General features: G+C 41.3%; 1 protein-coding gene across 1 annotated transcript in view; it reads right to left on the reverse strand.

Moving 5' to 3' along the window:
- GAN (gigaxonin) overlaps positions 1 to 22,546 on the reverse strand; it is a 44,499-nt gene that overhangs the window by 4,781 nt on the left and 17,172 nt on the right. Inside the window, exons 4-10 of the mRNA XM_087728579.1 lie at positions 22,216 to 22,433; positions 20,356 to 20,477; positions 15,891 to 16,003; positions 15,614 to 15,763; positions 8,652 to 8,788; positions 6,737 to 6,865; positions 2,957 to 3,066 (exon numbers count right to left, since the gene is read on the reverse strand). Of these exons, the coding sequence (XP_087584705.1) occupies positions 2,957 to 3,066; positions 6,737 to 6,865; positions 8,652 to 8,788; positions 15,614 to 15,763; positions 15,891 to 16,003; positions 20,356 to 20,477; positions 22,216 to 22,433 (979 nt within the window). The remainder of the gene's footprint in view (positions 1 to 2,956; positions 3,067 to 6,736; positions 6,866 to 8,651; positions 8,789 to 15,613; positions 15,764 to 15,890; positions 16,004 to 20,355; positions 20,478 to 22,215; positions 22,434 to 22,546) is intronic.

A 22,546-nucleotide genomic window follows, 5' to 3' on the forward strand; every position in this document is an offset into this window, starting at 1 on the left:
ATAGTTACTGGTGTACGTCGGCTGTATTGCTATTGTCCTTTCTAATCTTTGTTCTCACCTTTCCTAATACCTTCTCCTGCTGGTATCTATGATTTTTCACTTCAGTTCCGTTTATTACAGTCATAGACCAGAACAAAAAAAAAAAAAAAAAAACACCACTCAGTAAATATACAATTAAAAATGCTAGTATAAGGTAATAAATAACAACTAAAATCTATGATATAACCCAGTCTGTCAATTATACCTGGTCTAACTATACTAAAATTACAATCCATTAAACTGTGTGTCCCGTTGTCAGTTTAATACTAAATGGGGGAAGGAATAAGGAGCGTAAAGGGTTTGCCACATTTGTTGTATAAAATAACTATGATGGATTAGGTACATGTTTCTGATGAATTCCCAGTGCTGCTGCGCAGAATCTAGCCACCTTATCACTTGTTTTGGCATCTTATGATTAATGATTATAACTATGATCTACGACCTATCACTTTGTGGTTTGTATGTACACAGAAAGCTTATGCACCAGAGACAAATTCCTTGTGTGTCCAATCACACTTGGCCAATAAAGAATTCTATTTATACATTTGTAAGGGTTTTTAAAAAAAAATAAAACAAACATTTTAGTTGCCATAATACTGATGCGCTAGAAATAAGTAACGATAAGGAGTATGACATTTAAAAAGAAGAGCAGTTAAGAACCAAATAGACTGTTAAGATGCTAGCGAGAATCTTATACGCATAAAGAGGGAAAGAGACACTAAAACCCACAAGTGGAAGAGCGGATGGGGGTTAATGGAGATGGCAAAATGGTTTCAATTAAAGAGAAGAATTTATCTAGTTTTGTTTCTACTTGGAAGCCACTTTGAAACTTTGATTTTAGATTTTGCTAATTCGAATGATTTTGATATTGTAGGAATGGCTTGAAATGTTGTCAAAGCAAACGATTGAGGTTGTAGTTGTGTGTGTGTGTGTACTTTACTGCAACTAAAAACATCACACGTTGGTATTTGCCTTCCTTTGCACTTCTTTCTCTCAGTTCTCTTTTTGTGTTTTTTCGTATTTTTGTTTTATAATGAAACTTAATTTTAAAAAATGCAAGTCAAAAAAAAAAAAAAAAAGCTACCCAGTGAATTATTCACAAGTGTGAATAGTTCACACCTCAAGAATATTAACAGTACAGGGTCTCCTGCTTGAGCAGAGGGCTGGACTAGAAGACCTCCAAGGTCCCTTCTGTTATTCTGCTAATTACGTATCGGCTTAAACAGTTTAAGTTTATTGTAAAAGTTTAGAGAATAATTAAGGAATAGGAAGTGAACTGCTTTGTCTCTTGACAAGGGGCTGGTTTTGAGGCATCTGAATATAGTTTTTTGGGGAAGATGCCAGATGCAGTCAGTAATGGAAGACTACAAGGCGCTGTTTGATGACATAATTCCTAATGATCCTGTTTATGAAGATAAAGAGAAACTCACGCTGCATAATTCAGTAGAGGCAGCATGGACTCCGGGAAAAGTTTTTAAGTGACTGTTAGCAATCTGTGCCAACCTGATGAAGAATGCCAGAAACCCATCACCCACTGGCAGAAATATCTGCTCTGAGAATGCAAATCGGTATGGACCATCAATTATAATGAACATTTAAAAAAAAAATGCCAGTCCAATGGCATGTCCGACTTCTATAATTGATACAAATGAACTTGTGGTTGGCTTCCACTGGTTGTCTCCTTCCACAACGATGCTCAAGGAAAGAATTTGCTTGGTTTCTAAAACTCTCATGGTTTCTTTCTCCACAAAGAATTTTTTTTAGTGGTTTGGTTTAGTTTTTTGATAACCCAAATCATCTTGCTTTCCACCAGATTAAGCATTTCTGGTGTTTTACCAGAAAAGGCAGTCAGGATCAAACATTAGGATGGAAATATTTTAAACATTTCTTCACTCCCTTCTCTGCTTTAACTTTACCAAAAGGTAAATTTACACACTTTCTGCCATTAGAGTCCCTTGGGCTGCAAGGTGACCAAACCGGTCAGTCCTAGAGGAGATCAACCCTGACTGCTCCATAGAAGGCCAGATCCTGAAGAGGAAACTCAAGTGAGAAGGAAGGACTGCCTGGAGAAGAGCCAATGCTGGGAAAGATTGTGGGCAAAAGAAGAAGGGGATGACAGAGAATGAGGGGGCTGGATGGAGTCATTGAAGCAGTTGAGCTTAAATGGACTCCAGAGGATGGTAGAGGACAGGAAGGGCTGGAGGAATGTTGTCCATGGGGTCGCGATGGGTTGGACATGACTTCGCAACTAATAACAACAAATTTACATACAATGCTCTGCGTATGTGTGTGTGTGTGTGTGTGTGTGTGTGTGTGTTTTATAGAAGACAGGGATGGCTGAATGAACCATAGTGGCCTGACTGTCATATCATATAAACATAACCGGTGTGTTACCATGCTGCACTAAGCCAAAAACAGGTGAATGAAATTGTGGCTTACAGTAATGCGTCAAATAAAAATATATCAACTGGGTTGTTAAGGGGGTCAGTGTAGCTTTCTAAAAAACATGTAAACAGAGTAGTTGGAGGAGTAATGACATTCTTGTGACTCAGGATATGTTTGCAGCTTGATTGCAGAAGAGAAACTTACATTTTTAAACACGAAAATAATTGTTTCTCACATATCCAGCAGAGTTACTTAACTCAAGACGCAAAAGCTCCTGAAAACCCTCCCTCACGTTTTAATTCTGAATTTTAAACATGTTATACCTGTTCTAATCTGCCTTGTATCATCATAGGTATACTGTTTTTATGTCTAATTTGTAGCTGCTCTCAGAGGGAGATGGGCAGTTTCTAAACATGGTAAATAAATAAAAACAAACTAGATGACCCTTGAAAAGTTTGACAAGCCTCTCTTGTAGCAATGCAATGTTTGATTAGGAAAAAACAACAATCACGTTACCGGTTTAGCCACTCACCTGTATCCAGATCCCCAATCACATATATGCTGGCCCCAATGGGCACGGCTCCATACACAAATGAGGAACTGGCTGGGATGCATAAATTCTGATCACTCAGATAGATCCACCTGGATAGAGAGGCAACATTTTAAGAGGTGAAACTACGTTCGTTCATTAGCAGTGTTTAAAGAAAGATCTAAAGAGGGCCACGAAAATATTTACAGACCCTTCGCATCCTGGACATAAATTGTTTCAAATACTACCCTCAAAATGACGCTATAGAGCACTGTACACCAAGACAATTAGACATAAGAACAGGTTTTTTTTCCCTGAACGCCATCACTCTGCTAAACAAATAATTCCCTCACCACTGTCCAATTGTTTACTAAGGCTGCATTGCTATTATTATTAGTCTTCTCATCACTCCTATCACACATCTCCTCCCACTAATAACTGCAGGACTATAACTTTGTTGCTTGTATCCTTACGGTTTATATTGATATTGATTCCTGATTGCTTATTTGTACTCTATCATTAAGTGCTGTAGCTTATCTTGACGAATGTATCTTGTCTTTTTTATGTACACTGAGAGCATATGCACCAAAGACAAATTCCTTGTGTGTCCAATCACTCTTGGCCAATAAAGAATTCTATGCTATGCTACGCTATTCCTATTCTATGCTATTCTATCCTTATTCCTATTCTATTCCTATGCTATTCTATTCTATTCCTTGCTATGCTATGCTATTCCTATTCTATTCTAAAAAGAAATTCACAAATGGCTCACACAGTACACTAAAATCCTACGAAGGGTTTTTAAACTGATGCTATGCTTCCCACTGAAGTGACTTATCCCATGGACAAGTTGTCAAAATGTTCTCAAGTGTTCTCAAATATTCTCAAAATTCAATATCCTCAAAACCCCTGGGTGGCAAGCAAGTCATTTCACGTTGCAGAAACAGGTACGGCATGGCTTTTATAGAATTTACAGGCAAAAGCACCAGAAATAGACTAGACGCTTCCTGTTTTGGTCAATGCTGCACTTAAGGTTTTATTTGATAGCTGCCAACATTCATAGGCTGGGTGAATCAGTGACAGAATTCTGTACACAGAGGGTTTGCCACTCAACTTCCTGTACTCCTGATCGAAGTGATTTCAGGAAGCACCTCTGGAAAATATTTCTAGCCTGAATCTCAAAAGAATCGCCATCAGTACAATAAACAGGGCTAGGCAGCAGCATGAAGGCAGTTTAATACAAGAATGCTTTGCTATTTGTGTTCATGACTTTCTTCGTTGTTATTATTTTCTTACAACTACAGGCTTACGACCACATTCGAGTCCAAAATTAACCTTGCTAAGCGAAGCAGTTAAGTGAGTTTTTGTTCCATTTTATGATCCCTTTTGGGCACGGTGGTTAAGTGAATCATGCGTTTATTAATCACCAAGTGTTGCGATTAACTAAGATAACATCACTAAGTGTTGTATCTTATGATTTTTGATTAATGTATTTGTTACAAATAGCGATAGCACTTGGACTTAGATACCGCTTTACAGTGCTTTTACAGCCATCTCTAAGCAGTTTACAGAGCCAGCCTATTTGCCCCCAACAATCTGGGTCCTCATTTTACCCACCTCGGAGGGATGGAAGGCTGAGTCAACCTTGAGCCTGGTGAGATTTCAATTGCCAAATTGCAGGCAGCCGGCAGAAGTAGCCTGCAGTACTGCACTCTAACCACTGCGTTACGGTGACTCACAGGGTGATCTCCCAAGACAATGCAACCGTCCTAAACACATGCTAGTTGCCAAGCGTCTAAATTTTGATCTTCCAAATTTTATCTCTGAACGGTCGCTAAAACAAATGGTTGTAAGTTGAGGACTACCTGTATGTACAGAGCCTGGCCACAATTCTTTTGAATGCTCACCCAAAGGGCAGCCCAAGCACAGGATGGGCCTTACCATACCTCCGGCCGAGAATTTGGATCGGTATCAGAGGATTGCAAATTGTTAGAGTACCAATTGCGACGGGATCCGGAACCCACCACTGGTATAGTCCTGGTGCAGTTTAAGGAGTTACACATCCCCCCGCCCCAAAACAAGTTTGGCATTCAACTACTGTACAGTGAAGCACAAGAATCACAAAACAAATAGTTGACTGCAGAAATCAATTCCTTCTAGTAGCCATTTCCTGAAACCCTTCACGGCCTTTTTTATAGTACAATAGCACCCTCTTCTGGTAAACAGCAGTATAAGACATATTGCATTGCGGAGACACGTAGTCCTTGAGTTATGACCACAACTGAGCCCAAAACTTCTGTTGTTACGTGGGACATTTATGAAGTTGAGTTTTGCCGCATTTTGCAACCTTTCTAGCCAGGGTTGTTAAGTGAATCACTGCTATGTTAAGTTAGTAACACGGTTGTTAAGTGACTGGCTTCCCCGTTGACTTTGCCCGTCAGAAGGTCGCAAAAGGTGACCCTGGGATACTGCAACTGTCATAAATATGAGTCGGTTGCTCATCTGACCATGGAGTTGCTGCAACGGTTGTTAAGTGGGAAAAAGGGGTCATGAATCACTTTTTTCCAAGCGTCAATGTTGACTCCGAAGGGTCGCTACATGAACTGTTGTAAGTCGAGGACTACCTGTACTTTAATGACCACGGACCTTGCGTCCTCCAGACAATTAGGGATACCTTTCAAAGCGGCGATGAGCTTCCAAAGGTTGCAGCAGTTTTCATGCTCTGTCTACAGCCACATATTCCTCAGCATTCTGCCCTTCATGCTATAGGATTAATTTTAATCCCTCTTCGATAGTCTGTCGTCTGTCTGTCTGTCTGTCTGTCTGTCTGTCTATCTATCTATCTATCTATCTATCTATCTATCTATCTATCTATCTATCTATCTATTCTTAGATAGATACTAGGTAGGTAGGTAGATATATTCTAAACTTTCAAAGAATAGACGATAGTTATAGACAGACAGATTATCTATCTATCTATCTATCTATCTATCTATCTATCATCATCTATTTCTCTCTCTCTCTCTCTCTATTCTTAGATAGATACTAGGTAGGTAGGTAGATATATTCTAAACTTTCAAAGAATAGACGATAGTTATAGACAGACAGATTATCTATCTATCTATCTATCTATCTATCTATCTATCTATCTATCTATCTATCTATCTATCTATCTATCTATCTATCATCTATCTATCCACTCATCTCCATCTCTCTATTTATCTCCACGTTACTTTTCTTTTACATTCCATTTTAATTAACTCTGATTTCTGTATTCTACATGCTGGTCTACAACCAAATAAAGATTTGATTGATTGCTGTTCTGGGAAGCTACTGAATGTTTTGCCCAACCCTATAAAAGCAAGCATTGGAAACCACGCAATGTATAAATCATTGTCGATTCAGACCAAAAATCAAGCTGGCCGGTCTATATGAATGATCCTACCCACTTTCTTTCTACGACGGCAGGCTGCACTCAAGTGTACGAATGCCGCAAGATGCATTTCCTTTGAAGGGAAATAGCTTTAGCAATGATTTGCTTCCCCTGCCAAAGGTCCAGCTTTCAAGCCAAGTGAAAATACACCAAGTGACAAGACTGAGAAGGATTATCTGCAGAGATAATCAATCACAGGCAACTTTTATTGGCTAGAGGGAGAGTAACTGAGAATTCCCCAAGTGCAGTTCTTATAAATGCTCTTCAAGTGAAGTTGCCAAGGGCCAAACAAGGCAACAGCAGGCCGTTTACAGAGTGGATGAGACTCCATTCTAGAGCAAAGAGTTTACCTTTTGAATTCATCATGGTAGAATTCCGATTTGCACGTCACCATCTCACTGGTTTGATTGTCATCACGGCTCCTCACGCCACCAAAGACATAGAGCTCTGAAGCCACGCCACACGCCACGGCCCCAAACCTGAAAAAGCAGGGGAAGATGCGACACGTAAGCATGGGCATAAACTCAGCACGTGTTGTGGGGGCCCCAGCAGCCGGCAAAGCTGGCAGAAGATTCAGACAATGAGGAGGTTGGGGAGGAAGATGGGCCAGTCCTGGAGTCTGGGGAAGGCTCTGATGAGGGCTCTGTGTTGGAGGCAGAGAGGAGGCCAGGGCTGGATGCCAGTTATCAGCTGCCTTCAGAATCAGACATGAGTGAGGCAAGCGAACAGCTGGAGCCTGTTCCCAGTGTGTGCATGCGCAGAGTTGCCAGACGAAGGGAACAGTTAAAGAACAGGGGCCGACTTGGGAGTGAGGCCACAGGTGGACCATGAATGGACTCTCCCAGAGGAAATAAAAGAGGAGTGAAAAGGGAGTGGAGTTTGTAGGAGACAATTAGTTTGCTTAATTGGTTCTTGACTCTTGACTTCTTGCCAAGTTTTGCAGATATTGGCCTGGCAGGTCTCCAAACCAGATAAGGTCTGTGCCCGTCAATCCTCCCTTAAAAAACTTTGCTGGATGTGAATGAGAAGAATTAATAAATCACCTGTGTACCAAGTTTGGTTTAAATTACTCAAGGCGTTCCAGCGTTATGCTGGAACATACACACACACAGAGACTTTGCCGGATGTGAATGAGCAGAATTCACAATAAATTCATAAAAGGGTTTTTTGTCGGGACAAGGAGTGAGCTTCACGATCTTGAGAAGTCTTGGTCAGAACAGCGAGCATGTTACTAACCCCTTTCTCATGTTGTCGCAGCAATTTTCACCCAACCTCATCCAGGCTTGGGTAGGAATGTTTCCTTAGCGTAAGCTGCAACCTTACTATTCCTCCCTCTTATTTCCCTGCACAACTCAGGCGCAGTCTAAAGGATGAGAATCCTTTGCTTATGGGGATGACAGCTCAGCATTTATCTTACTTTATTTGCTACATTTTTATGGCTGACCATCTCACAAACAAAGGACTTTAGTCTAAGGCAGGGTTGTCCAAACTTGGGAACTTTTAAGACTTGTGGACTTCAACTCCCAGAATTCCCCAGCCAGCTGGCTGGACAATTTTGGGAGCTGAAGTCCACAAGTCTTAAAGTTCCCAAGTTTGGACACCCCTGATCTAAGGAATCTCACTAAACTGGCTACCCATTCTTCTTTATGTCTGTAATAAGGTTTCTGGCCAGGGCTTCATTAATACACTGTCACAATGGCATGGAAGTCAATTTCCATTAGAGGCAGAACACTTTAATCATGCTCATCGGCAGCCCTCAAGCACAGTAAAAAAGATGCTTGCCCATCCTACTTCACACAAAACAGGAACTTATATTTAATGTATGCAAATAGCAAACAAATTCATTCTGTTCTCTAACACAGAACAGGTAAGGAAAATCATTCTGTAATTAGAGTGAGTCTCAAATTGGTGTAGTGGGGACCACGCTAGAAACCGGGGAACTGTTGAGTTCTAGTCCTTTCTTGGGCCCAAAGCAAGCAGGGATGGCTTTTGGCCCAGTATTAGCACTTAAGACTTATATACCGCTTCACAGTGCTTTTACAGCCCTCTCTGAGTGGTTTACATAGTCAGCCTCTTGCCCCCAACAATCTGGGTCCTCATTTTACTGACATCGGAAGGATGGAAGGCTGAATCAACTTTGAGCCTGGTGAGATTTGATCTGCCAAACTGCAGGCGGCCAGCAGTCAGCAGAAGTAGCCTGCAGTACTGCACTCTAACCACTGCGCCACCGCGGCTCCTCTAAATAAATCTTAATAACTTACTCACCTCCTCTCTTTCAGTGGGCAGATGGCCGTCCACTGCTGAGTCCTCGGGTCGTAACATTCCACAGACTCAAAGAGCTTTCCATAGGAACCACCACCCATTGCGTAGATCTTCTTCTTCATAGCTGCATAGCAACCGATCTTAAAAATAAAAAAATGCACAAGGTCCGTTACACAGAGCAGGGCGGGGATTCGCTGCACTGTCCTGACGAAAGGCAGCAACACAACAGTAACACAAATGATAAAACTCCTAAAAGTGAAAGGGGAAGTCCCCTCGCGCATTAATCGACAGATGGTTTAAAAAGGATCCCACTCCTGATACAATTCAGAAGAAAAGCAGAAGAGTTCACAAGATTTGAGTGCTTTAAATGCATAAATATGTGTATTACTATTAGAACTATATAAATCTGTAAAATACAACAAATATGATTCTTAATATTTTATTTGTAGCAAAAGAAGTGACTTTTAGACTATGGTGACTGGCATAAAAATAACATATTGAAATACTGAATAATCAAATAATGTTATAACTCAACAAAAACGTGTACTATTATCAAAACCATATAAGCTTGTCTATTGTAGTAAATATGAAGAATGTTATTTTATTTGTACTAAAATGTAAGACGCTCAGGTGCCATACTGTTCACAGATTGATATATTTGTAAAAAATAATAAAAAAACTTAGGGAAAAAAGATTGAGTGCTTTAAAATCTGGACTGCTATTTGGAACACAGGAAGGTGCCAATAACTCCAACAGGATGGCCCTTCTGAGATTCAACTTTTATCTACCTGCGTTTAAGGGTTATCTTTTTTTATTCCCTGGAAAGAGGTTAAATCAGTTCTATCAGCTCTAGTGCACTTTGTTCTTATTTTCTGAAGGCAATGTGTCCCTTAACACTTGCGTCTTGCATTATACTAGATTCCCAAAAGATTTACCTTCTCATACGATGAAAAGAAGAAAGTGATGGTGGAGGTGGAGGAGGAGAAGGGGAGGAGGTGGGGGGAGAGGAGAGGGAGGAGGTGGTGGTGGAAGAGGAGGAGAGGAGAAGAGGAAGTGGTGGTAATGGTGGAGGAGATGAAAGAGGAGGAGAGGAGGGGGAGGAAGTGGGGGAGGGGGGAGGAGGAAGAGGAAAGGGAATTGCAAAACAAATTCTGTTGTGATCAACATAAAGAATGCAACCATGCTAAATTACAACCAGAATTTTATTCCTTGTATAAAAACCTTTTAATATTTTGAATAGTCTCAATCTTTGGATTGATTGTATCTGACTCTGAGGCCTCCTTGAAGCCACATTGGCAGAATACAGGGGGGAAAATAGGTGCCATAAACCAATTGTCAAAGAGGCAGAAGTAGTATTTCTGCTTTAGATACATGAAAGCAACAGACAGGTGTTGCTTTGATAAAAGAAATAAGCAGGTGCTTCCTCCTAAAGGTAGAATTTCCCTAAACTGTTCAAACGCTGTATCTTGAAACAACCAGACAATTAAAAAGGGCTCTTTCCTATTATTTCTTTTTTTCTCTCTCCCACGTGGTTTTATTAAGAGTCATACAGGATGATCGAGACCAGGGCTGCATATTTGAAGAGATGGTAACAATCTGTGGAGCCCATCACTGTCCTTTTAATGGCTTTTTAAAAGCAGTTGGGAAGTTGAGCAACTGGAATTTTTTTTTCTTTTTCGTTTTGATTTGAAATGTTTCTGCTGCTTATACAAGTGTACTTCCTCGGTTCACTATTGACTGAAGCAGAGACTCGGATAAGCAGCAAAATGTTTCAAACCAAAAGGAAAAAGAAGCCCAGTTGCCATGACTCAACTTCCAGACAAGTTAACTTGGAGTCTTAAAAAGTCTTCATTGACTTTTTAAAAGTACTTCTGAGAAGCACATGGATCCTGTTTTGAGGCTGAAAAACAATACTACGTGAACAAAATGAACTTCTTCCTCTTATTTTTTTTAAACTGGCTGGAACAAGGTCTTCCTTTTGAAGCTTCTACTAGCTTTTCAAAAGACATTATAAAACCTCACATGGCTATTTAGATGGTAGGACCAGATTTGAACTGAACAAGGTAAATGTTCCCCTCGCACATATGTGCTAGTTGTTCCCAAATCTAGGGGGCGGGGGGGGTGCTCATCTCTGTTTCAAAGCTGAAGAGCCGATGCTGTCTGAAGACATTTCCATGCTCATGTGGCCGGCATGACTCAATACTGAAGGTGCATTGAACGCTGTTACCTTCCCACCAAAGGTGGTTCCTATTTTTCTACTTGCATTTTTACATGCTTTCGAACTGCTAGGTTGGAAGAAGCTGGGACAAGTAACGGGAGCTCACTCCGTTACATGGCACTAGGGATTCGAACTGCCAAACTTTCTAATCAAGAAGTTCAGTGTATTAGCCACTGAGCCCCCGCGTCCATCAATGGAACAAACATTGATATTATTTGGCATGAATTGCTCAGAAAGTCCATCTGCTGAAGACCAGAAGATCTGACCCCCATCTCTATTTCACTTTTTTCAGCACGAAAACCAACAACTGAAACATCCTTTTACAATATTAATACGTGGCGTAAAGCCTATTGGAAGCTATAGCAGCTATATCAACAAACCACTCTTGCAACCTGGCCAAGAAAACTGCAGGGACCAGTCCAGGCAGTTGCCAAGAATCAACACTGTCTTACTTGACTCACAGACACACAACCAGCTAGCTAGCTGAAAGCATTGCTAAGAAAAGTTACTAGTTATTCCGAGTCCATTACATGATGCCAATATGCCCAATCCTACAGTATCAAGTCAGGGAAAGATCTGGGGTATTTCTGAGACAAGTGAATGAGAATTGCTCTATCAAGAATTGAGAATCTGAAAGAAAAAACGATTAATAAATATTTTGATGGTTATATGATTGATATCATAATGGAAGACTGTATACTTTTCAATAATGATTGATACTATCACATATATGTATATATGTATCTATTAGATTTTTACAACCCCTGGTAAGCCCCAATTATGGGAGGAAGCTAACTGCTTCCATCATCTGTCCTTTGGCTCGTCACAAGAGTCCATCACGACAGAAACCCAATATTTTTACTGTTGCCTTTGTTATATTTGTGTTTTTTAATTTGTGCTGATAAATAAATAAATAAATAAATAAAGGGAGACTAGTATAGATCTATTTCAAGCTATTTAGCTCTCATCAGCTAGCCACACCCTTACTGGGATTTGAACCTGGGCTATATGGCATACTAGGCACACTAGGCAGAGATCTTAGCCATTAGGCTAAAAAAACACAAATATAACAAAGGCAACAGTAAAAATATTGGGTTTCTGTCGTGATGGACTCTTGTGACGAGCCGAAGGACAGATGATGGAAGCAGTTAGCTTCCTCCCATAATTGGGGCTTACCAGGGGTTGTAAAAATCTAATAGATACCTTTCACCCTGGCTTCGCTGATAAACGGATAAGAGCCTGTGGCCTAATGGCTAAGATCTCTGCCTAGTGTGCCTAGTATGCCATATAGCCCAGGTTCAAATCCCAGTAAGGGTGTGGCTAGCTGATGAGAGCTAAATAGCTTGAAATAGATCTATACTAGTCTCCCTTTATTTATTTATCAGCACAAATAAAAAACCATATATGTATATATGTATATACTTGATGATGATGATACTATTTATATTTTAAAAATCTGGACACCTAGAAAACACACTGTTCAATATAGAATTGGATGGATATATAATTGATACCATAATGGAAGATTGTATACTTTTCAATAACAATGGATAGTATGTTTATAACATTTATATTTTAACACTTTGGACACCTAGAAAACACACTGTTCGATATAGAAAAGGAAATGGAATTTGTGATATAGCAATAAAGATATTATTTAAAAAAAAGGAATTGAGAATCTGCAGCCCCCTGAAAACACAACTGGAGAAGTATTCCCATCCTAGCAATTTAGACTTATATATCGCTTCAAAGTGCTTTACAGCCCTCTGTAAACAGTTTACAGAGTCAGCCTATTCTTCTTGTTTGTTTGTTGTTTGTTTGTTTATTGGATTTATATGCTGCCCTTCTGCCAAAGGACTCAGGGCGGCGTACAATATATAAAAAAACCACATATTACAAAAGTTAAAAAGAAAATTAAATAAAGTATCCAAAAACAAACCCAATTAATATTAACAATACAATTTTAAAAATTAGATTAAAATTAACAATTAAATTAATCATTTATTTTATTCTGTTCATGCCAGGCCGGCTTGCTGGAAAAGCCAACTTTTTAGGGCGCATCGGAAGGACCGGAGGTCGGGGATTATGCGAAGCTCCGGGGGCAGCTCATTCCAGAGGGAGGGCGCTCCCACAGAGAAGGCTCTCCCCCTGTCTGGCCTATGGCACCCTGAAGTGGCCAACTCTGTGGGATTGCACTGGACGGTGGGAGGCTACTGGTGGCAGTAGGTGGTCTCGTGGGTACCCTGGGCCTAAGCCATGGAGTGCTTTAAAGGTCATAATTAGTACCTTGAATCCCACCCAGAAAACAACCGGCAACCAGTGCAGGCCGCCTAAAAGGGGTGTAACATGGGAGCACCTAAGTATCCCCATGATAACCCGCACGGTCGCATTCTGGACCAGCTGAAGCCTCCGGGTGCTCTTCAAGGGCAGCCCCATATAGAGGGCATTGCAGTAGTCCAGGCGAGAAAGGACGAGAGCATGAGTGACTGTACACAGAGCATCCCGATCCAGAAATGGGCGCAACTGATGTACCAGGCGAACCTGGTCACAGCCGTCAGGTGTTCTTCTAAACTAAGCCGCGGATCCAGGAAGACGCCCAGACTACAGGCCCTCTCTGAGGGGGCTAAAAAAATTTCCCCATATCATCAAAGATGGAACAAGATGCACAAATCGGAATGACAGAAACCATAGCCACTCATTCTTGAAGGGATTAAGCTTGAACCTGTTCCTCCCCATCCAGATCCGCACAGCCTCAAGGCATTGGGACATCACTCGAGGGCATCGTTTGGGTGGCTTGGGGTAGAAATGAAAAGTTGGGTATCATCAGCATATTACTGATACCGTACCCCAAAACCACGGATGATCTCACCCAACGGTTTCATATATATGTTGAAGAGGAGGGGTGAGAGAACCGACCCCTGGGGCACCCCACAAGTGACCCGCCTCGGGGTTGATTCCTGTCCTCCAGTCAACACGAACTGCGACCGATCCAACAGGTAGGAGGAGAACCACCGTAAAACGGTGCCCCCCACTCCCAACCCCCCAAGTCGTCGAAGTAGGATACCATGGTCAATGGTATCGAAAGCCGCAGAGAGGTCTAATAGGACCAGGACAGAGGAGCAGTCCCTGTCCTGGGCCCGCCAGAGATCAACCAACGCGACCAATGCAGTCTCCGTGCTGTACCCAGGCCTGAAATCTTCTTCTTGTGTCATATCCATCATTGGAAATTGGCGATCATGTCGGCAATTCCGTTTTTGTTAACAGCCGCATGAAAAAGTGTTGCTGAGTTTTGTCCAAACCGGTCCTTTAGATTTTGAAGCCATGATGTTCTTCTTCTGCCTGGACCTCGTTTACCTTCAATCTCTCCTTAGAGGATTAAGTGAAGTATAGTGTATTTTTCCAGGTGTTGCATCACATATCCAAAATAGTCCAACTTTTGTTTTTTAATCGCTTTGATGATTTCCCTTGGCTTCCCAGGCTGCTCATCACCTCCTCATTTCTGATTTTGTCAACCCAGCTTATACCTAACAGCCGCCTGTCAATCCACATTTCAAATGCTTCTAGTTTCTTCAAGTGGTTTTCTATCAGAGACCAACTCTCCACTCCATAGGGCAGGATAGAAAAGATGAAACATCTGACAAGCCTGATTTTCAGACTTAGGCTTATGTCGTGACTGCAGAAGACTTTTTTCATTTTGAAGTCAGCCTCTTGCCCCAACATAACTGGGCCCCCATTTTTACCGACTTCGGAAGGATGGAAAGCTGAGTCAACTTTCCTCCTTGAATATTAGTGGTTATGGGTGGGATGTATTGAAGTCCAATAACATCTGATGGCCATAGGTTCCTCTATTGGAGGAGCTGATTGAGATTGGTATTGCTCCAATCGGTTTTGCTAGCCCCTGAAACCAAAGTTGTAGCAAGACCACTTTAGGGATTTATATATTTACCGTAATTGTGAGTATAGCCAAAACTCACAACTCCGGGAAACTTTATAACCGAGTTATAAGTTCCTCAATCGGTACTTAATTTTTCTTTCTTTCTTTCCTTGCTTACCTTTTTTTTTCTTTTTTGTCTCTACTTTAGTAGATACTGTAATTCTTGCAGAAACAATTGCTTTGTTTGGTTTTCAATCTGTGTAATGGCAATTAGTACATCACAGATTGAAAACCTCTTAATTCAAGTGCATCTTTTTAAAAAGTAGATGCTTGAAAGCAGAGCTTATTGTTTTATAACTATAACTAGCTGATAACCGGATGTTGCCCAGGAATTTATTTATAGGGGGAAACTGTCCGGACCAAATGTAATTTCTAATGTTGGATTTTCCCTCTTACCAGAGAGAGTCCCCTTGAGGAATACTGTGAAGCTGTTACCATGGCAACTCTATTGCCCTGTACAGTGAAAGCCATTTTACAACAGTACAGTAGAAGCCATTTTAAGCCACAACAGACTGTATCTTAACAGAACACACACACACCAAGGGGCGTTAGGGGTGTCTTACCCCCACAATATTTGTTTCCAGAGAGTAAGTCATCTGTGTACCAAGTTTGACTGAAATTGCTCAAAGCGTTCCAGAGTTATGCTGTAAAAACACACACACACACACATACACGGCCATTTTATAGATTGGTAAGAAACTTTTATTTTAAAAAAATCCTATCACATAGAGAAAAGGAGCAGGGGGGAAAACAGATACACTGCAATAGTTTCAGAAAGAAATATGACCAACTTGCTTTTTTCTTGCCTCTTACCTTCCTAATCATGGTTAAGTCTGGTTGCTTTGTCCATGTTCTATTGTAAATGTCATAGGACTCCATGGAAGTGAGCACCTGTTCTCCATCCTCACCTCCCAAAACGTACAGCACCCCATCAATCTCGACCAGACCAAAATTGTGCCGTGCCTATTGGAAACATGAGATGTAAGAACGAACTCTTAAATCGGACAGTTCTTCAAATTCTGATAGGTTGCAATACAAGCTATGGAGTGCATAAGTGACTAAAGGACCATTCGCAGAAACTGAAAGCTACCTCAGTCATTGGTGACAAAGGGCTCCACGTATTTGCATCTGGATCATACTTTTCGCCCGAATTTAGTGTCGCTTTGTTTTCATCTTGACCTCCCAGGACAAACAGGAATCCCTCTGAGAAACAGGCCATAAAGATATATTTCAAAACACAAGTCACAATGGTGGCACATCGAGCTTAGCATATGCATTTTATAAGAACGATCAACAACTGGTGAGAGAAAGAAGCGCTGGAATTAAATTACAGAAACTATTAAAAGTACTACATCTTCAGGTTTTAATAAGAGAGTTGGAAGGGACCTTAAGAAAACTAAGATCATGGCATCCGGCCCTCTCAATTCCTGGCAAATAGATGGGGAAGAAATGGAGGTAGTGACAGATTTTATTTTCCTGGCTTCCAAGATCACTGCAGATGGGGACTGCAGCCAAGAAATTAAAAGACACTTGCTCCTGGGGAGGAAAGCTATGGCAAATCTAGATAGCATATTAAAAAGCAGAGACATCACCCTGCCAACAAAAGTGTGTATAGTCAAGGAGATATACACCTTGACTATACAAACTTTTGGGAAAGTGTGGAAACTGGCGGTTTTCCCAGTTGCAATGCACGGCTGTGAAAGTTGGACCATAAGAAAGGCTGAGTGCCAAAGAATGGAGGCCTTTGAACTCTGGTGCTGGAGAAGATTCCTGCGAGTCCCTTGGACTGCAAGGCGGACAAACCGGTCAGTCCTAGAGGAGATCAGCCCTGACTGCTCTTTAGAAGGCCAGATCCTGAAGAGGAAACTCAAAGACTTTGGCCACCTAATGAGAAAGAAGGACTCACTGGAGAAGAGCCTCATGCTGGGAAAGATGGAGGGCAAAAGAAGAAAGGGACAACAGAGAATGAGGTGGCTGGATGGAGTCATCGAAGCAGTCGGCGGGAGCTTAAATGGACTCCAGAGGATGGGAGAGGACAGGAAAGCCTGGAGGAATGTTGTCCACCGGGTTGCGATGGGTCGGACACGACTTCACAACTAACACCAACAATGGAAAGGACCTTAGAGAACTTCTCATCCTACCTCCAGCTTAGGCAGGAAACAAATAGCTGCCCAATCTCTTCTTAAAAGCCGCCAGTGATGACGCAGCCACAACATCTGGAGGCAAGCCATTCCACTGATTAATTGTTCTCACTGACAGAAAATGTCTCCTTAGTTCTAGGTTGAATTTCTCTTGACAAGATTCCATCCATTACTTCTTGTTCTACTTTCAGGTGCTCTGGTGTTCTACACGTCTTCCTAGCTGGCAATAAGACTTCTGTCCAGCCACACCACGTTGTGTATGAGAAGTGTAGCCGGAGTCTGACTTTACAGCCTAATCAATTCCAGAACGTTTTGCCCAGATCTTCTCATCATGAGCCTGACCACTGATATGCTGGACTACATCTGCAATTATTTCAGCAGATTGTTTCTCAGGTGAACAATCCAGGAGATATAGTGGACACCAAACTGAACTCCAGACTAAACTATTCATTTATCTTCTTGGGTTTGGCTTAGTATGTAGTAATAGCAATAGCATTTAGACTTTACCACTTTAAAGCCCACTCTGAGCAGTTTACAGAATCAGCCTCTTGCCCCCAACAATATGGGTCCTCATTTTACCCACCTCGGAAGGAGGGAAGGCTGAGCCAACCTTGAGCCTGGTGAGATTTGAACTGCCAAATTGCAGGCAGCCAGCAGTCTGCAGAAGTAGCCTGCAGTACTGCACCCTAACCACTGTGCCACCACGGCTCATAACGACATACATAGCCACTGTAGTTTGTTAAACGTAGTTAAGAAAACTATGGTTGAATATAATGTGTATACTTAATTGCTGGTTCTAAGTTTCTATCAGGCAGCAAAGAAAATGTATAAGGATTACATCAAAAGAGTAAAAGAACCAGTTTAGTGTAGTAATGATGAGCTGGCCCAGGAGACTAAGTTCTAAGCCTCCCTTAGGCATGAAGGCTGGCTGGGCGACTCCAGTCACTCTCTCTCAGCCCAACTCAAATCAGAGGGTTATTATTGAGGGGAAAATAGGAGGAAGGAGGAGTCTTAGGGATATTTGATGTCTTGAGTTACATGTTAAAAAAAAGGCAGGAAAGAAAATATGTGTGTTATTTAAAAAGTTTAGATTCTAGAAAGACTGCAGAGAAGAGCAACAAAGATGATAAGGGGACTGGAGGCTAAAACACATGAAGAACGGTTGCAGGAATTGGATGTGTCTAAGACGCAGTGGCTCAGTGGCTCAGATGCTGAGCTTGTCGATCAGAAACGTCGGCAGTTTCAGCGGTTTGAAGCCTTAGTGTTGCATAACGATGTGAGCTCCCATACCTTGTCCCAGCTTCTGCCAACCTAGCAGTTCAAAAGCATGTAAAAATGCAAGTAGAAAAATAGGAACCACCTTTGGTGGGAAGCTAACAGCATTCCGTGCATCTTTGGTGTTTGGTCATGCCAGCCACAGGACCATGGAGATGTCTTTGGACTGCACTGGCTCTTGAAACAGAGATGAGCACCGCCCCCTAGAGTTGGGAATGACTAGCACATATGTGCGAGGGGAACCTTTACCTTTAGGTCTAGTGAAAAGGACAAGGGGGTGACATAATAAAGGTCTTCTAATATTTGAAGGACCGCCACAAAGAAGAGGGGGTCAACCTATTCTCCAAAGGACTCAAGAGTAGGAGAAGAAACAATGGATGGAAGCTAATGAAGAAAAAAAACAGCTAAGGAGAAAATTCCTGACAGTGAGAACTATTAAGTAGTGGAATAGCTGGGCTTCAGAAGTTGTAGGTGCTCCACCACTGCAGACCTTTAAGAAGAGATCGCAGCCCTTTGTCTGAAACGTTATAGGGTTTCCTCCTTGAGCAGGAACTAGAAGACCTCCAAATTACCTTCCAACTCTGTTATTCTGTATTCTGACTATATTCATAGTCAATGAAGAATTTTTTAAAAATAGCAAAATATACGTAATATAACTAGGTTCCTAAGATAAGGATGTACATATTTATAGTACTTCCTTGTACGCAATTCCTGAGAGGGAAATGACAGCATCCCCAAAATGGCAGGATAGTCCTCAATATCACAATCCTAAGCCGCAACCCTTTTATATCTGCTCCTACATCATATAAAATGTCAGGGATCAAATAGTGATGCTATCTTGCCTGTCCAAACTTCCACAGGTGTGTGCCCTCTGAAGATGCTGCTGGAGAAAATGGAAGCCAAAAAAAAAGTATTTTTGGGGAAACCTAAAATCTTAGGTTTGGGGAAACCTACCTCTTAGAATACCAGAGCAAGAGGATAAACTTCAGAAAAGCTATGAATACATAACATTTCCCACTGATCCCTTTTGAATGTTGGCTTGTGTTTTATTAGACAGAAACTGGTCACCTCATCAAATATTTAACTGATATACCACATGGGTCTGGCAAAACTAATATTTCCTTCCTTCCTTCTTTTTTCCCCTCTAACCTAGAAAGAATTATTTACAGCACCAAAGGGGCTTTTTCAAGAGGCAACTGGACTTTCTGGTTTTTCTTGGAAGACGTCTCGCTTCCCATCCAAGAAGCTTCTTCAGCTCAGAAGAAGCTTCCTGGAGGAGAAGCGAAACGTCTTCCAAGAAAAACCAGAAAGTCCAGTTGCCTCTTAAAAAAGCACTTTTGGGACAACCATAACTTGGATGACTGAGACTCTCCATAGATAATAATTCAGAGGTTAATACTTGCCCAGGATCTGATCAACAGCATCTAAAATATAATTTGATTTTGCAAATATGTAAAAGATTTGTATCCTCTTTTATTCAAGGGAAGGAGGGAAGCATATTCTAGAGAGGAATTATTGAGTCTATCATCTGCACCTCTACAACTGTCTGGTTTGGCTCTGCAACCCAACAAGACAGACACGGACTTCAGAGGATAATCAGAACTGCAGAAAAAACAATGGCTACCAAGCTGCCTTCCATTGAGGATCTGTCCACTGCACAAGTCAAAAAGAGGGCTGTGAAAATATCTACAGACCCCTCGCATCCTGGACATAAATGGTTTCAACTCCTACCCTCAAAACATGCTATAGAGCACTGCACACCATAACAACTAGACACAAGAACAGTTTTTTCCCAAACGCCATCACTCTGCTTAAAAACTAATTCCTTCAACACTGTCAAATGATTTACTAAGTGTACACTACTGTTAATCATCTCAACGTTCCTATCACCCATCTCCTCCCACTTATGATTGTAACTTTGTTACTTGTAATCCTAACGATTTATATTGATTGTTTCCTAGTATGATTTGATTGCTTATTTGTACCCTATGACTATCATTAAGTGTTGTACCTTATGGTTCATGACAAATGTATCTTGTCTTTTATGTACACTGAGAGCATAGGCACCAAAGACAAATTCCTTGTGTGTCCAATCACACTTGGCCAATAAAGAATTCTATTCTATTCTATATTTCCTACCTGCAGAAAGTACACTGTGGTTTATCCTGGCTGTACTCATAGGAGCCAGCTCTATCCACAATTGTCTGTGACGATCGTACAAAGGGCACATGCATCGCACTGCGGCTGAGGGCTTCCTGGAGCTGAACAGAAAGAAAAAGCAGAAATTAACTTGTTGGTATAAGACAATTCATTGTGAAATGCTTTAAAAAATGCTCAGCTGTCTCTCTCTCTCTCTCTCTCTCTCTCTCTCTCTCTCTCTCTCTCTCTCTCTCTCTCTCTCTCTCTATTTCAGAAAGACTTGGCCTCCAATATGCTGCAGAAACGAATCAGTACTGAGAAAGACAATAAGAAGTTGGGATAAACCAATCCCAAATAAACCTTTATTTTTCTTGGGGAGGGGGATTATAATTTGATTGCTGGCTATAAAACAAGTCTCAATCAGAACACAACACTTTTCTTTGGGATGGAGGGAATAGAGAAAGAAAATCCAGGAGAAGAACTCAGTTATTTTGATATGAAAGTATTCCTACCTTAACATTTCAAATGGAAAATTAATCCTTTTTTGGGGGGGGGGGGAGTGGGGGAGGGAAGGATATGGTAGATTACAATTTACCTTGTGGAACTTGATGATTAAATATTACCCAGCAAGGAACCAGTTCAGTTGCTGCAAATAATCATCCTTTATAGTTTTCTATAAAGGTTTACAGGGTCAATTTAAAGCTTTTCTGGGAATAAAATATGACACTTCGGCTACAACGTGGCATTTCATCATTTTTAAAATTACTTCAATATAAAAAATGAGACGAGCCAGCTTGACTGACAGCTACCAAGAGACTCTCCCAGATCTTGGCTTGACAGCAGAGATGGAGCCAAGGCCCTGTGTTGAGTGATACCCTGTGTTGAGTGATACCCTATGTTGAGTGATAACTGTCTCAAAGCAATCCATAATTCTCAAGCTCTTTAAAGACTTTTCCAGTCTTGCTTTTCCTTCTTGCAGATGTTTGGTTACCAAGTCAGGGGACAGCCTACCTGATGATAGACCTAGCTTGCTAATGAAACATTTTTTGCAGGAAAAGTAAGGTCAGGTCAACAAGAACCCACCCATTTGACCCTTAACCTCCATTTGTTCTCTACTACTACAATCTCAAACATTTCTTTGATGGAGTGTTTGACCTTTATGTCAAATATATGTCTTCGTTGAATCTGTCATCTGCACCCCTATAATTGTCTGGTTTGGCTCTGCAACCCAACAAGACAGACAGAGACTTCAGAGCATAATTAGAATTGCAGAAAAAACAATTACTACCAACTTGCCTTCCATTGAAGACATACTGCACGAGTCAAAAAGGCGGCTGTGAAAATATCTACAGACCCCTTACACCCTGGGCATAAATTGTTTCAACTCTTACCTTCAAAACGACGCTATAGAGCACTGCACACCAGAATTAGACATAAGAACAGTTTTTCCCCAATCGCTATCACTCTGCTTAACAACTAATTCCCTCAACACTGTCAAACTATTTACTAAGTCTGCATTACTATTAATATTAATCTTCTCATTGTTCCTATCACCCATCTCCTCCCACTTATGACTTCATGACTTTAACTTTGTTGCTTGTATCCTTACGATTCATATTGATATTGTTTCCTGATTGCTTATTTGTATCCTATGACTATCATTAAATGTTGTACCTTAGGATTCTTGGAGAATGTATCGTTGTCTTTTATGTACACTGAGAGCATCTGCACCAAAAACAAATTCCTTGTGTGTCCAATCACACTAGGCCAATAAAGAATTCTATTCTATTCTATTCTATTCATCTTTCTGACTCCTTCTCCTGCCAATGAGATCCACAGCCACTTTCCTGAACAACTTACACTCTTTCTTCACCCCCGACAGTCACGATGCACTCCGAGTATCCTCGGGGTTTAAAAGAAGCCAGCAATGCCTCTTCTTGCTGGGGTGGGGTGAGTGGAATGTTGTTGCATTCTTTGACAATCTCCCGAACCAATGGCTCATTCATCATTTGTTCACGCAGGTAGGTAGAGTCCAATCCAGCGACCCACACAGCTGACATAACATCCTTCATATGAACCTGGAGAGCGGAAATCACAAAATGATCCTAATGTCAACTCGCAAAGCATCCCTGTTCTGCTCTAGAGGACTCCTGATAAGTTCTCATAGCACCTCAGGTACTGCTCTACATGG

This window comes from Thamnophis sirtalis, unplaced genomic scaffold (genome assembly GCF_051295495.1).
Source record: "Thamnophis sirtalis isolate CommonGarterSnake01/CBP01778 unplaced genomic scaffold, rThaSir2_p1.2 scaffold_14, whole genome shotgun sequence".
Classification (NCBI taxonomy): domain Eukaryota; kingdom Metazoa; phylum Chordata; class Lepidosauria; order Squamata; family Natricidae; genus Thamnophis; species Thamnophis sirtalis.